The sequence below is a fragment of the Mobula hypostoma genome, chromosome 3, assembly GCF_963921235.1.
Source record: "Mobula hypostoma chromosome 3, sMobHyp1.1, whole genome shotgun sequence".
NCBI classification, from domain to species: Eukaryota; Metazoa; Chordata; class Chondrichthyes; order Myliobatiformes; family Myliobatidae; genus Mobula; species Mobula hypostoma.
The window spans coordinates 184064618-184078667 of NC_086099.1; the positions used below are offsets into that span (position 1 = coordinate 184064618).

Here is a 14050-nt window from a genome sequence, read left to right on the forward strand (position 1 = left end):
GATGCATTCCATTTTTGGGCATTAATCAAAAAAGATAAATCAGAGATACTCTAAAAATTCCCAAAGTCAATTAATACCTGTGAAAAGAAAAAGCTAATGTTTTAGCCCAATGACCTTTCATCTAATGAAACATATTAATGCAGGCTTAAGATGTCATTGAGAATACCTGTTTTGAAAGGTATCTTCCTCGCAGTTCACCATGATCAAATTCAACAAATTACATGACAGCTGCCAGCTGGTGGCGTAGTGGCATCAGTGCCGGACTTCGGAGAGAAGGCTCCCCTGGCACGCTTTCCATCTGTGCTGGGTTGAGTGCCGAGCTAGCAATTCGACCTCGTAAAAAAAGAAATTGCCTGCTACAGAAACATCAACAGCAAAAAGTTGATGGCCTATGCTCTCTCGTGAGTTTAAAAGGCAATTTCCTTCCTTCCTTGGCAGCTGCATGAAATACAAGAACTGAGACAAAAATGACCATGTTTTAAAAAAAACAAAGGTCATCAACCTGAAATATTCTCCCTCCACTGATGCTGTCTGGCCCAAGTATGTTAGACTGATAGCATCCACAGCTTTTGCTTTTAAAATAGAAATAAGATTTCTCATTAAAGAAAAGTAAAACTTAGGCAGAAGAGTGGTTGTAAGCTGGCTTTAAATAGTCATTTTGTCTTCAATCCTGACAGGTGAATTTCATACACCTGCCAGATATTTGCTAAATCAATCATGACCATATGCCACGAGAACTGTTTTTAAAAAGATAGTCATCTCAATGACAGGTTTAGCTTGTATTAGGCTGCTGCCAGATGTACAAGATTTGGGTTTCTGAACAGGTGGCAAAAGAGCCTTTGAAGGTCAGTGATAAACTAACTGCATGGCACATTTTAGGACAGGTGGTACTATCAGGCATAATAGAGTAAATTTCAGTACTAAAATTCATAATACTCAGTTCTCATCACAAAATATTGATTTATTATCTTTTATTCAGAAATACAGCACAGAAGAGGTCCTTCCAGCCAGAATGCAAAAAATACTTACAGACGCCACTGGAATTGAACTCCAAACTTTGAAGTCACTGAGCTGCAATAGCGTCGTACTTACAGCTACACTACAGTGGCACCCCACAGAACTACTCAAATTTTAAAACTAAAAAATAGCAGAACCAGTTACAAATAAGCAGACCTCAAAAATCCGTGATTAAAGTGAAGCTTTAATTGACTACTTAGTTATTTGCAAACTACGTCAGAATCCACAAAAATTCAAAATCTGATTTATTGAAAACTGCTATATTTTTATGATACCAATATCTTCTCTTAGACACTTCATGGAGCTAAAATACTTAAAAATAAAGTGTCAAGAAACATAATCAAGTTAGATTTAATAGAGAGGTGGAATACATAGGAAGAGGGTAGGCACAAGGAACCCCAAGAGGTTGGGACAATGTAGAGAGGGAATTCTAGACTTTTGGTCATACAAATCATTGTCAAAGCTGACTAAACCATTTTTTCTTGGCTCGCATGGCTGGAGGTGGCTATGGAAATGCAACAACCCTGTCAATTGAGTGGTCCAAGGTTCAAACAACAACCTGTACGGTCAGTTTAACTGAACTAAAATAGGAAGGATGATGGATTTATCTCGAGGAATGAATGTAGATATCCTCTGAACATAGAGCAAGATAAGCCACCCATGTCAGAACATTTTGGTGATGTGAATCAGTAGGCTAAGAGGCCATCCTAAAAGTCCTAACAGGATGATTTCCATACGAAACATCAAATTGCATACTCAGATGATTAAATTCTGAAGGTGGCCAGGTTTTAACAAGCACTTGAGTAAGAAAGAAGCAGACTGATTTCTGAAGAGAATTTCAGAGATTAGGGCTTAAGTTGCAGAAAGCACTGGTACTTCACCCTTCTCCATTACATCTGTACACATGGGGGACGAGAGAAGACCCAAACTGTAAGCTCTGTGGTCAAAAGGGGACATTGGCTCATATACTGTCCCTCTGTAAAACAGCTCTAACTCAAGAACGGTATAGGTGGCGCCGTGATAAGGTGCTACTGGCTCTTGCTGATACACTAGAGTGGGAGAGATACAAGAAGAGGATGGCTAGCATAGATTTGAGGAAGGCCATCACCTTCATCAAAGAGGGAGCCAGGCCTTTGGTAACCAAACAACCAAAGCCCAATCTGCTGCTAGCGGCCAGGTCCTGGGAGATGAGGGTCGATGCGGGAAGGAGGTTGCAGTTCCCGGATGTGGTGCACACAACCCTACGCCCGGACATTGTACTGTGAAAATAATTCTGCTTGAGCTGACTGTGCCGTGGGAGGAGGGATGGGAAGAGGCCCACGAGAGAAAGGCCTTGAAGTACCAGCCCTTAGTGCAGGAGTGTAAAAACAAGGGACGGCAGGCATGGTTGTTTCCTGTGGAGATCAGCTGCAGAGGTTTCCCAGCCAAATCAGCATGGCAGTTGTTGTCAGATCTGGGCCCGGACAAAAGGAGCAAAAAACAAGCAGCTCGTAGGATGGGGGAAGAGGCAGAATGAGCCTCTAGTTGGATTTGGAGTAGGCGAGAGGAGGGGAGCTGGAAGCCAGGAGCAGATGGGCAGTGATTTGGCCACCACTGCCAGCCCTCCAACTGGAGAGTGTCGTGGTTAAGGGTTGAAACACTCTGTGAAGGTTGGGAACCACCTGATGACATCTGCTCCTGGCTGAAGGCTACGGTTACCTTATAAGGTAACTGGAGAATGCACCCTAACAGGTGTATGTAACAAGCACTAAAGATCGGACTGGTGGAGCAGTGCTATCAGAGGATTGTATAACTAGAGAAAGTTACAAATAAGTACGTCGGACAAGGGGAAGGGAATTAACCATATAGATTTTTGAAGGGAAAAAATGTTCTGCTATAGGGAAAGTAATGAATTATAATATATAAATCTGGGGAACTTATTACAACAGCCAGTGCAATGAATTTGCATACCAGAAGTATGTCTTCAACAATGGTGAAAACTTTAAAACAAAATGTTTTTTTAAATGATATGTACTTCCAAATTACTTACAGATGCTTATAGGAATCTTATAGATTCCATTAAGGACATTAAGGATCATAGAATATTGAGAAGGAGTATCAACCATCTCTGATCCACAAACTAAACTTAACTGTCAAGCTCATTCTAAATTGGTTTTAACTAGAGGCTGATCCCACGGAACAACATGCATCACAAGCATTCAATTCATGATTATTCCAATATTATTTGCTGTTTTTAAGGGGGTTCATTTGGTTACATGATCTCCACTAAACAAACCGATTTTACTGTGCAACTTCCTTGTGCTCAGTAGTCTTTTGGACAAATCCCAATCGAATGGGTCTGAAGCAAGCTTGAACCCCGCCACCCCCAGCTGCTCACTGTGCAAATGAACAGGGCTTTAATAAAGAACAAATATTTTCCTGATCACAAGATTTACCCTGTTTTTAATAGCCAGCCCTTATTATTTATCCTTCCCTCAGTGGTTCAGCCAACTTATAATTCCACAGTTGCCAGCAGTCTTCCTACATTGCCAAAGAGACCATTCAAATACGAAGTGCTAGTCTGAAAGATGATAAAAAGCTATTTGATGAGGATAATCATAGCCAAGTACGTATTTAGGCATGATACTACACACACATCACTCAAATGTTGAAGCCAATTATAGATTTTTTTTTCCGCTACTCTGGTAGACATGAGTTAATTCAGTTTATCTGAAAAATTAAGACTGATTTCTTAATGAGCTTTTTTCAATTTATGATGTAAAAACACTAAAATATATAGAAAATTGCTACTTAATAGAATATCACACAATAAATAAGACATTCATATTGAGTGAAGAATAAATTTTATTGGAAACTGATGTTATAGGTTTGAAAGTTAATTTTTTTTTAAGGCTATGCTATTTTAGAAACTGTATCTTGCATAAGAAAACAACAATGCTTCTTTCAACCAGATGAAAATTTAAATAAACAGCTTTATGGAGTTTCCTGACTTACCTGACAGCACTGCGGTAATGACTTCAGTACAAAATAAAAGCAGATTCCTATCTTGCAAGGCAACAGGTCCTGCCAATGAGGCTTCTCGATAGATCTGCAAGGGAGAGTTATAAGAATATAAAAATAAAACACAGATTCTTGCATTATAAACCAAGTGAAATTTCAATGCAAGATTTTGATTTTATTCATTTTGGGAGAGGTGGCTCCATTTTGCTGGCCTATTAAGTACAAATATGATGCATTAGTCTTGCATAAAAGATCTCACAACAGAAATTAATGCGTTCTTACCACCTCAAAGACCACGAGAACCATTGAGTGACAGCGTGTTATTTTTCAAAATAGAGACATTCAGCAAGCAAAGGTTTTTTTATTTGTTCTCTGGCAAGTGGGGAAAGGGGAGCAGAAAAAATACAGGCAGCAAGGTGGCAGGGGGTAGAAGAGCGAGGGGGGCAAGCTGGGGTGGGGGCAACAGCAGACAAGAAGAGTGTGTGAATGCACAAGAGAGGGAGACAGAGAGAGAGATAGAGATAGAGAGAGAGAACTGCAAAACCCACCAAGAAGGGGCAGGACAGATTACTAACAAGACAACAGCTCTCACATTCTCAGTAAGGGAGATTGATGGTGTGGGAGAGGGACAGGGGAGAAGGTGGTCAAATGAGCTGTGTGTTATAGCCAAGGCCTCACAATGTAGGTTGGGGGTGGGGCAAACAAAAGTGGAGTAGAGAAACAAGGTATGTACCAGGACCATGAAGGTATAGGCAGTGTTTGGGCACGGGAAATAGATAGTGCAGATCTGAGTAATGGAATGGCGAGTGCGAGTAAATTGGATCGCATGAGTTCTATAACACTGTTTTTCCTTCAATAATGTGCAAACACATTTTCCATTTTCATTACAAGCTTCTTACAATATACATATACACATGTATCAGCAAATCCCACACTCATCCACAATAGGTTCTAATCTCAGTTCCTATACCCAGATTAGGAATTGTTTTAAAATTTAAGAAATCTGCTTTTAAGCACTCTGATATAAAAGCAACATAAACACAGTACTATCCTCCAAAACAATGATCAATTTGCACCTTTTCTAATCAAAACTGATTTCAAATTTCCTATTGCCAAGCACTTCGGTATTTTGGGAATAGTGATCTTTAAATTTAACATGTTTTCATGAGAGAAAATAAAGAAATCTTATGTAGCTTTCATCGGGAGGAAAACATCAGCCATCAAGACAGCTGCTCACTCTGCATTTTCTACTTTGCAATAGGTCACATGGCCAACTTTTCTTCAGAGACCTGCACAGGTCTGACCCTGACAGCATGGATGATAGATAGGAAGAACCAACCATCAACACTGAATTTAATGTGGCTGCATCAAGCAAATTTCAAACAATTCTACATTTTATAATGTTAAAATATTGCACATTTTACAAACTGGTTACTTTGACAATAACCATAAATAAGCATACAAGAAGAGGGAACGGATTTTAATTTTGCAAAGATTGATTACATTCAACAGAAAATACTTCTGGATTAAAATCAGGTTGCATTTTCCTTTAATCTTGTATATAAATCATTACATCAATTTTCTTCACTGATCATAAGAATCAGTTTGGCACCAGCACCATGATTTGTAGAAAGCCCTTGAAGCTATGGCTAACAGGACATTCAATGCAAGCAGTGTAATTCCCAAGCCCAATTCTGTCCTTGTTCCAAATCCACAGACAAGGACTTCAAAAGACGAAACTAAATTTGACTCAGACTGTTTCTTCTTTCCTGAGCAACAGGATAGTGAGACCAAGTGTAGAACCCCAGATCTCCCAAAGTTCATTTTATTAAGCAAATAGCTGGTGTCAAGGTCTGAGACAAAAAAAAACTTATCTTAAAGGCCATCAAACTGAAGAATGGATTTCTCCAGGTACTGAAATATTTATTTCTGTCCAGTGGAAATCCCTAGATTCTGCATGGTCTCAAAGATGTCATTTCTTTATCCCACTACTAGCCAGAACCCACACTCAAGAATTCCTTCCCTTAGTTCTACCTATTTGACCAAGCTTTCAATTAAGTTTCCCAGTATAAACATTTGACTCATAGCTCACTTTATTTTAAGGGAACAATGGGAATTATTCTGTGTTGATAAGACCATAAGATACAGGAGCAGAATTAGGCTGGCTACTCAGCCCATTGACTCTGTTCTGCCATTCAATTATGGTTGATTTTTTGTTAAACTCCATTCTCTTGCTTTCTCCCCATAACCTCATCAATCAAGAACATAGAATTCCTTGCCTTAAATACGCCCAATGACTTGGCCCACACAAGACTCTGTAATAATGAATTCCACAGATTCAACATCCTTCAACTGAAAGAAATCCCCATCATCTCAGTTTTAAAGGGACATCCTTTCATCCTTTTATTCTGAGGACTGTGCCACCAGTTCCTTGACATGCTATGGAAACTTAGATACGAATTTTACTCAAAACACATTGAAAGATTTGTGAACATTAATTGACTCAAGGGATATGGAGACAACAGAGAAAAATGGCATCAAGAAGAACAACCAGCCACGACCTTTGAGATAGGTAGAACAGGTTCAAAAGGCCAAATGGCTGATTCCTGCTCCTATTACTAATATAACACATTGGGAGTATCAGTACAATAAAAATTGCATTAGTTTGAGGGTGTGACTAACCATCTCATTCCCTAGGTCATTTGGAATGGACAATAAATAACAGCTTACACACTGGAAAGCAATGTAAGCACTTCTCCATGTTTGACTTTAAGATTTCCATACACAGGTACCTTACATTATACACAACATGCTTCTCCAGGAATGAGCATGTTAGTAGAATCAGCACAAAAAGAGGTCATTAAGGGATGATATATAAAGTTCCTTTACTGGCAGCATTGCTGTGCCAGGCATCTACTTGAGGGCTCAGCCTACCACTGGAGTTGCATAGCAATGAAAATGTTAAAATTCTCATTGCTGCATGACTCAGTATGAAAAGAACCACTGAGGCAATTTGCAATGGCTGCCTCTGAGAGTTGGTGTTGGGCAGCATGGGGCAAGTGGTATGGCTGTTCAGCACACAGATGCCAGGCCAAGGAGTCCTAAATGCACAGTGGTAGAGCAAGAAAGAGGGGAAGTTAGCATCTTCCATCACATCAAAGATGCGATGAGATAGCCAATGGGATCCGAGTGTTCCTCCGATACATGGAGCAGCCTCCACACAACTACCCATACTCACTGCTGTCAGCATGCCCCTGAGCCTTGCACCTATATGCTATGCCCAGATTGCTTGCTTTCACAGGTACCTCTGCACATTGCTACATGTCTTAGTGTACTCAAGCAAAGTGTTCACCGCTTCATTGTTGTGGAAGCATCAACAGAGTGCAGTGGTCCCTGTTAGGCTCCCAGCATAACCTACATGAAAGACCTTTCTGAAGTATGGAGAGCACACGCCTGTGTGTTCTCAAACTCCAGGACGGAGACTGCTAGAACAAATAAGCACTCAGTGAAGTGGCACTAAGCAGGACTGTACCACTTCATACACATTTCTAATTTTACAAGCTTTGTGCTTTATATCTTCCTATCTTAATTATAACCACTTATTTTGGTTCGCACATTGTTTAGTCATTTATTTATTTATTTGTTTCCTGCTAGGGCTGTTTACCAATTTTTGTCAGTTTACTTTAGACTTTAGTTATTAAGATGAAATGACACAGCAAAAATAGCTTATGAGAACAACCAGATATATTTGCAAATAGAATCAGTGGGCTATGAACTATGGGACAGAAGACAGGATGCATGGAAACAGAACATCTAACATGGAAGGCAAGGAAACATTACAACATGAAGAGGAATGTGACAAGGGGAGGTCACAACACCAAAAAAGATTAGGTGAAAATGATACTAACCAGAAGGATTTTTATCTGTAACTACTCTAGTTTATCAAGATAATTTAACTATAAAATTACCCAGAACGACTTTAGCTCCAGCTCTCCTAAAAGGAGATCAGAACACCCACAAAATGTTCAAATACATATTTATTTTAACCTTTAATTTCAATTGTCATTTAAAGTAGTCAAGACTCTTACAAATAAAGCATATCAAGTTACCTATCATTTTTATCAGGAACACCAGCTTTCCCTTCATCTGCTGTTTTACTGCCTGTTTTTTTCTTTTTCTCCCTCTTCTTTTTGCTAAGAAGGTCATCCTGAAAGGAAAAAGAAAAATAAAATCACAAGAAACTAAAATCTCATTTGCAAACTACTTTATGAATCTGAATTAAAAATATCAACAACTTCTTTGCAAATATATGAGATTTTGCACTGAAGAAAATCCAACATTGTTTGTTGTTATATCAAATTCATTTCTGGATTATAATGAAGGACCAACTCTGAAGACAATGTGTATTTTCACAGCAAAGTTAGCCATAAGTTAAAATTATTCAGCTCAGTTTCCTCAAAACCACCACAACCACCTCCACCACAATTTCTTCATTTTTAGTAGTCACCAGTATCATCACAGTAAAATATTAAATAATGTTTGTAAAACATGAAAAGTTGTAATTTTGCAGCTGGGAAGATGATTAATTTATGATTCTATTTTGCAAGAGAACAGGAAAATAATCCATGGGGTGACAAATAAATATTCCTGGGGCTACACTTTGACGATCAATTCAAAAATGGTCACTACAATTAAAAATAGCTTAACTGAAACTGTTCCATTCAGAAAAGGACTAATACAACATAAAACATCAATTAAATTATTTAATATTCATGATACTTACTACCATTAGACAATTAGAAAATCAACAGATTTATCTTCATTTGGACATCAATGGCTATCCAAAGGGATCATGGTTCTTCAATTACAACAAAGCAATCCAATAGTGTCGGGGGCAGAAATGAGTGTAGTCACTATTACTAAGGAAAAGGTACTTAGGAAGCTGAAAGGTCTGAAGGTAGAAATGTCACATGGACCAGATGCATGATGCCACAGAGTTCCAAAATAAATAGCTGAAAGAGATTGTGGAGGCATGAATTGTGACCTTTCAAAAATCAATAGATTCTGGGATGCTTCCAGAGGACTGCAAAATGGCAAATGTCACTACACTCTTTAACAAGGTAAGGAGGCAAAGGATAGGAAATTATAGGCCAGTTAGCCTGACTTCAATGGTTGGCAAGTTGTTAAGAGTCCATTATTAAGGACGAGGCTTCACAGTACTTGGAAGCACATAATAAAAATCAGCTGAAGTCACCATGGTTTCCTTAAGAGGAAACCTTGCCATACACATCTGTTAGAATTCTTTAATGAAATAACATGTAGGGTAGATGGAGGAGAATCAGTGAACATTGTTTACAAGGATTTTCAGAAAGCTATTGACAAGATGCCACACGTGAGATGCTGAACACGATCAGAACCCACAGTATTATATAGGAAAGCTATTAGCATAAACAGAAGATTGGCTGACTGGCAGGAGGCAAAGAGTCGGAATAATGGGGGGCCTTTTCTGGTTCGCTGCCAGGAAGAGAGTTGCGTCCACTACATTTCACATTAAATACTAATGATCAGGATGACAGAATTGATGACTTTGTGGTCAGATTTGCGAGCAACACAAAAATAGGTGGAGGGGCAGGCAGCATTGAGGAATTAGGGAAGCTGCGGAAGGAGTTGCATGGATCAGGAGAATAAACAAAAAGTAGCAGATGGAATACAGCATAGGGAAGTGTGTGATCATACACTTTGGTAGAAGGAATAAAAGTATACACTATTTTCTAAACTTGGAGCAAATTCAAAAATCTGAGATGCAAAGGGACTTCAGAGTCCTAATGCAGGACTGAAGGTTAAGACCGAACAATTATCTTGAAGGTTAAGTCAGTAATAAGGAAGGCATTCACTTCAAGAAGACTAACGTATAAAAGCCAGGATGTAATGCTTGTGAGAATTGTGAGCAGTTTTGAGCCCTATATCTAAGAAAGGACGTGGTGGTAATGGAAAGGGTTCACAGGTTTACAAGAATGCGGCTGAGAGAGAAAACAAATCAGCCATGATTTTAAAAATGCTGGTGAACGCAGCAGGCCAGGCAGCATCTATAGGAAGTCATTTCGGGCCGAGCCTATAGATGCTGCCTGGCCTGCTGTATTCACCAGCATTTTTTATGTGTGTTGCTTGATATTCCAGCATCTGCAGATCTCCTCGTGTCAGCCATGATTTGAATGGTAGAGCAGACTCGATGGGCCAAATGGCCAAACCCTGCTCCCATGTCTTACTGTCTTTTCTAAAAGATAATAGTGACTGTCTTAGTGCTCCTAATATATTTAAATTTCCCATATAGTTCTGAAAGAATATGTGAACCACCAGTCCAGAATGCTGTATATCAATGTACTAATAATTGTACAATGTACTAACAATGTACTAATAATAGACCAGTGAGCCTTACGTCTGTGGTGGGAAAGCTGTTGGAAAAGATTCTTAGAGATAGGATCTATGGGCATTTAGAGAATCATGGTCGGATCAGGAACAGTCAGCATGGCTTTGTGAAGGGCAGATAGTATCTAACAAGCCTGAGAGTTCTTTGAGGAGGTGACCAGGCATATAGATGAGGGTAGTGCAGTGGATGTGATCTATATGGATTTTAGTAAGGCATTTGACAATGTTCCACATGGTAGGCTTATTCAGAAAGTCAGAAGGCATGGGATCCAGGGAAATTTGGCCAGGTGGATTCAGAATTGGCTTGCCTGCAGGAAGCAGAGGGTCATGGTGGAGAGAGTACATTCGGATTGGAGGGTTGTAACTAGTGGTGTTCCACAAGGATCGGTTCTGGGACCTCTACTTTTCGTGATTTTTATTAACAACCTGGATGTGGGAGTAGAAGGTTGAGTTGGCAAGTTTGCAGACCACACAAAGGTTGGTGGTGTTGTGGATATTGTAGAGGATTGTCGAAGATTGCAGAGAAACATTGATAGGATGCAGAAGTGGGCTGAGAAGTGGCAGATGGAGTTCAACCCAGAGAAGCCTGAGGTGGTACACTTTGGAAGGACAAACTCCAAGGCAGAGGACAAAGTAAATGGCAGGATACTTGGTAGTGTGGAGGAGCAGAGGGATCTGGGGGTACATGTCCACAGATCCCTGAATGTTGCCTCACAGGTAGATAGGGTAGTTAAGAAAGCTTATGGGGTGTTATCTTTCATAAGTCAAGGGATAGAGTTTAAGAGTCGCGAGGTAATGATGCAGCTCTATAAAACTCTGGTTAGGCCACACTTGGAGTACTGTGTCTAGTTCTGGTCGCCTCACTATAGGAAGGATGTGGAAGCATTGGAAAGGGTGCAGAGGAGATTTACCAGGATGCTGCCTGGTTTAGAGAGTATGCATTATGATCAGAGATTAAGGGAGCTAGGGCTTTACTCTCTGGAGATAAGGAGGATGAGAGGAGACATGATAGAGGTATACAAGCTATGAAGAGGAATGGATAGAGTGGACAGCCAGCGCCTCTTCCCCAGGGCACCACTGCTCACTACAAGAGGACATGGCTTTAAAGTAAGGGGTGGGAAGTTCAAGGGGGATATTAGAGGAAAGTTTTTTTACTCAGAGAGTGGCTGGTGCGTGGAATGCACTGCCTGAGTCAGTGGTGGAGGCAGATACACTAGTGAAATTTAAGAGACTCCTAGACAGGTATATGGAGGAATTTAAAGTGGCGTGGTTATATGGGAGGCAGGGTTTAAGGGTCAGCACAACATTGTGGGCCGAAGGTCCTGTACTGTGCAGTACTATTCTATGTTATACAAACAGCATAATTAAAAACCCCACCGAATCTGCATGTTGCCTCTTCTCTAACCACCCCCTTAAAACAGAAGATATAAAAAGCCTGAAAGCATGAACACAAGGCTCAAGAACTACTGAATAGTCCCCTAATATGACAAGGTGGACTCTTAACCTTACAATCTACAGTCATGATCTTGCACCTTATTGTCTGCCTGAACTGCGCCCTCTCTGGAGCACTTTATTGTGCATTCTGTTATTGTTTTCCCTTGTACTAACTCAACACACCACTGTAATAAAATGATCTGTAGAGTTTTTTCACTGTACTTCAGTACATGCGACAATAATAAACCCAATTTAAAGTGTCAAAGAACAGATTAGCAAACACTTCAGATTGTGGGATTTCTCCAAAGCATTAAGATGGCTGGATGGGAAATTAATATTTTCAAGCTGGTAGGCCACAAAAAAAAAGCAGCTTAAAGATCAGTGCTCAGGCTTAGAACCTTGCTAAGTGAATGGTCAAGGTCGAGATTGCATTGGGTGCTATTCTAATAAAACATCCAAACTCAGGTCAAGTTGGCCATGCTGGCTTTAGAACTTTGCAGAGCTCCAACATGGAAAACAGTTTCAAAAAAATGATATTTCTGAAATGCTGATTTCCAGAAGATATTAGATTGCAAAATGGTATGCCACCAAGTTTTTAAACTATACTTTATCCATGGAAAACAGCAAAGTACAGCACAGGAACAGACTCATTTGTTCAGAATGGTACATGTTCTGCTTTCCCCATCCCCTGCCTGTCCAAATGCCTCTGAAAGGTAACAATTGTATTACTCCATTGGCAGCATTTTCCAATGCCTACCACTCTCTGGGTAAAAGAAACATGCCTCATAAATCTCCTTTAATCTTCCACCCATTTTCAAACTATACCTTCTCATATTTGACTTTTCCACTCCAGGGGAAAAAGTCTTATTAATAAAGCAGATAAGGGTGAAATTAATGGAATTCAATAGTATTCAACTCTCCCCTTCCCAAATATGATTTGAAACTTGTTGGAATAGATGTTTCTTGTTTGGAGACAGCATCAGGCAATATCTCAAGTGCTTGATTATAGTTGATTGCTGGTGGTATGTAAACTACGGTCAGGATTATGGAGAATTCTCTTGGTAAATAGAACGGACGACATTTGACCATTAGATCTTCAAGGTGGGGGGGAACACATTAGACAAAACCACTACATCGGAGCTCCACCAAGACTTTATCATGAAACACACACCTTTTACCTTTTCTAAATCAGCCATTCAGTCCATACGGAAAATCTACGCAATTCAGATTCCTTTGTGAGCTAGTAGCAAAAGATGTGTGCCCATACACACACGCAATCTTAATGGGTACATTGCCACTCAATCCGTTCAGTATACAAAATCCAGTTACAAACTTAGAAACACAGAAAACCTACAACACAATACAGGCCCTTCAGCCCACAATGTCGTGCTAAACATGTACTTACTTTAGAAATTACCTCAGGTTACCATAGCCCTCTATTTTTCTAAGCTTCATGTAGCCATCCAGGAGCCTCTTAAAAGACCCTATTTGTATCTGCCTCCACTACTGTCGCCGGCAGCCCATTCCACGGACTCACCACTCTCTGCTTAAAAAACTTAGCCCTGATATCTCCTCTGTACCTACTTCCAAGCACCTTAAAACTGTACCCTCCTGTGCTAGCCATTTCAACCCTGGGAAAAAGCCTCTGACTATCTACGCAATCAATGCCTCTCATCATCTTATACACCTCTATCAGGTCACCTCTCATCCTCTGTCGCTCCAAGGAGAATAGGCTAAGTTCACTCAACCTATTCTCATAAGGCATGCTCCCCAATCCAGGCAATATGCTTCTAAATCTCCTCTGCACCTTTTCTATAGTTTCCACATCCTTCCTGTAGTGCGGTGACAGAACTGAGCACAGTACTCCAAGTGGGGTCTCACCAGGGTTCTATATAACTGTAACATTACCTCTTGGCTCTTGAACTAAATCCCTCGGCTGATGAAGGTAAATCCACCATATGCCTTCTTAACCACAGAGTCAACCTATGCAGCAGCTTTGAGTGTCCTATGGACTTGAACCCCAAGATCCCTCTGATCCTCCACACTGCCAAGATTCTTACCATTAATACTATATTCTGCCATCATATTTGATCTACCAAAATGAACCACCTCACACTTATCTGGGTTGAACTCCATCTGCCACTTCTCAGCCCAGTTTTGCATCCTATCAATG

The 14050-nt window shown here is 40.1% G+C and overlaps 1 protein-coding gene across 2 annotated transcripts in view; it reads right to left on the reverse strand.

Moving 5' to 3' along the window:
* dnajc1 (DnaJ (Hsp40) homolog, subfamily C, member 1) overlaps nt 1-14050 on the reverse strand; it is a 292850-nt gene that overhangs the window by 114985 nt on the left and 163815 nt on the right. For both annotated transcript variants that reach the window (XM_063044233.1, XM_063044232.1), the window contains exons 5-6: nt 8127-8224; nt 4012-4105 (exon numbers count right to left, since the gene is read on the reverse strand). In XM_063044233.1, coding sequence (XP_062900303.1) covers nt 4012-4105; nt 8127-8224 — 192 coding nt within the window. The remainder of the gene's footprint in view (nt 1-4011; nt 4106-8126; nt 8225-14050) is intronic.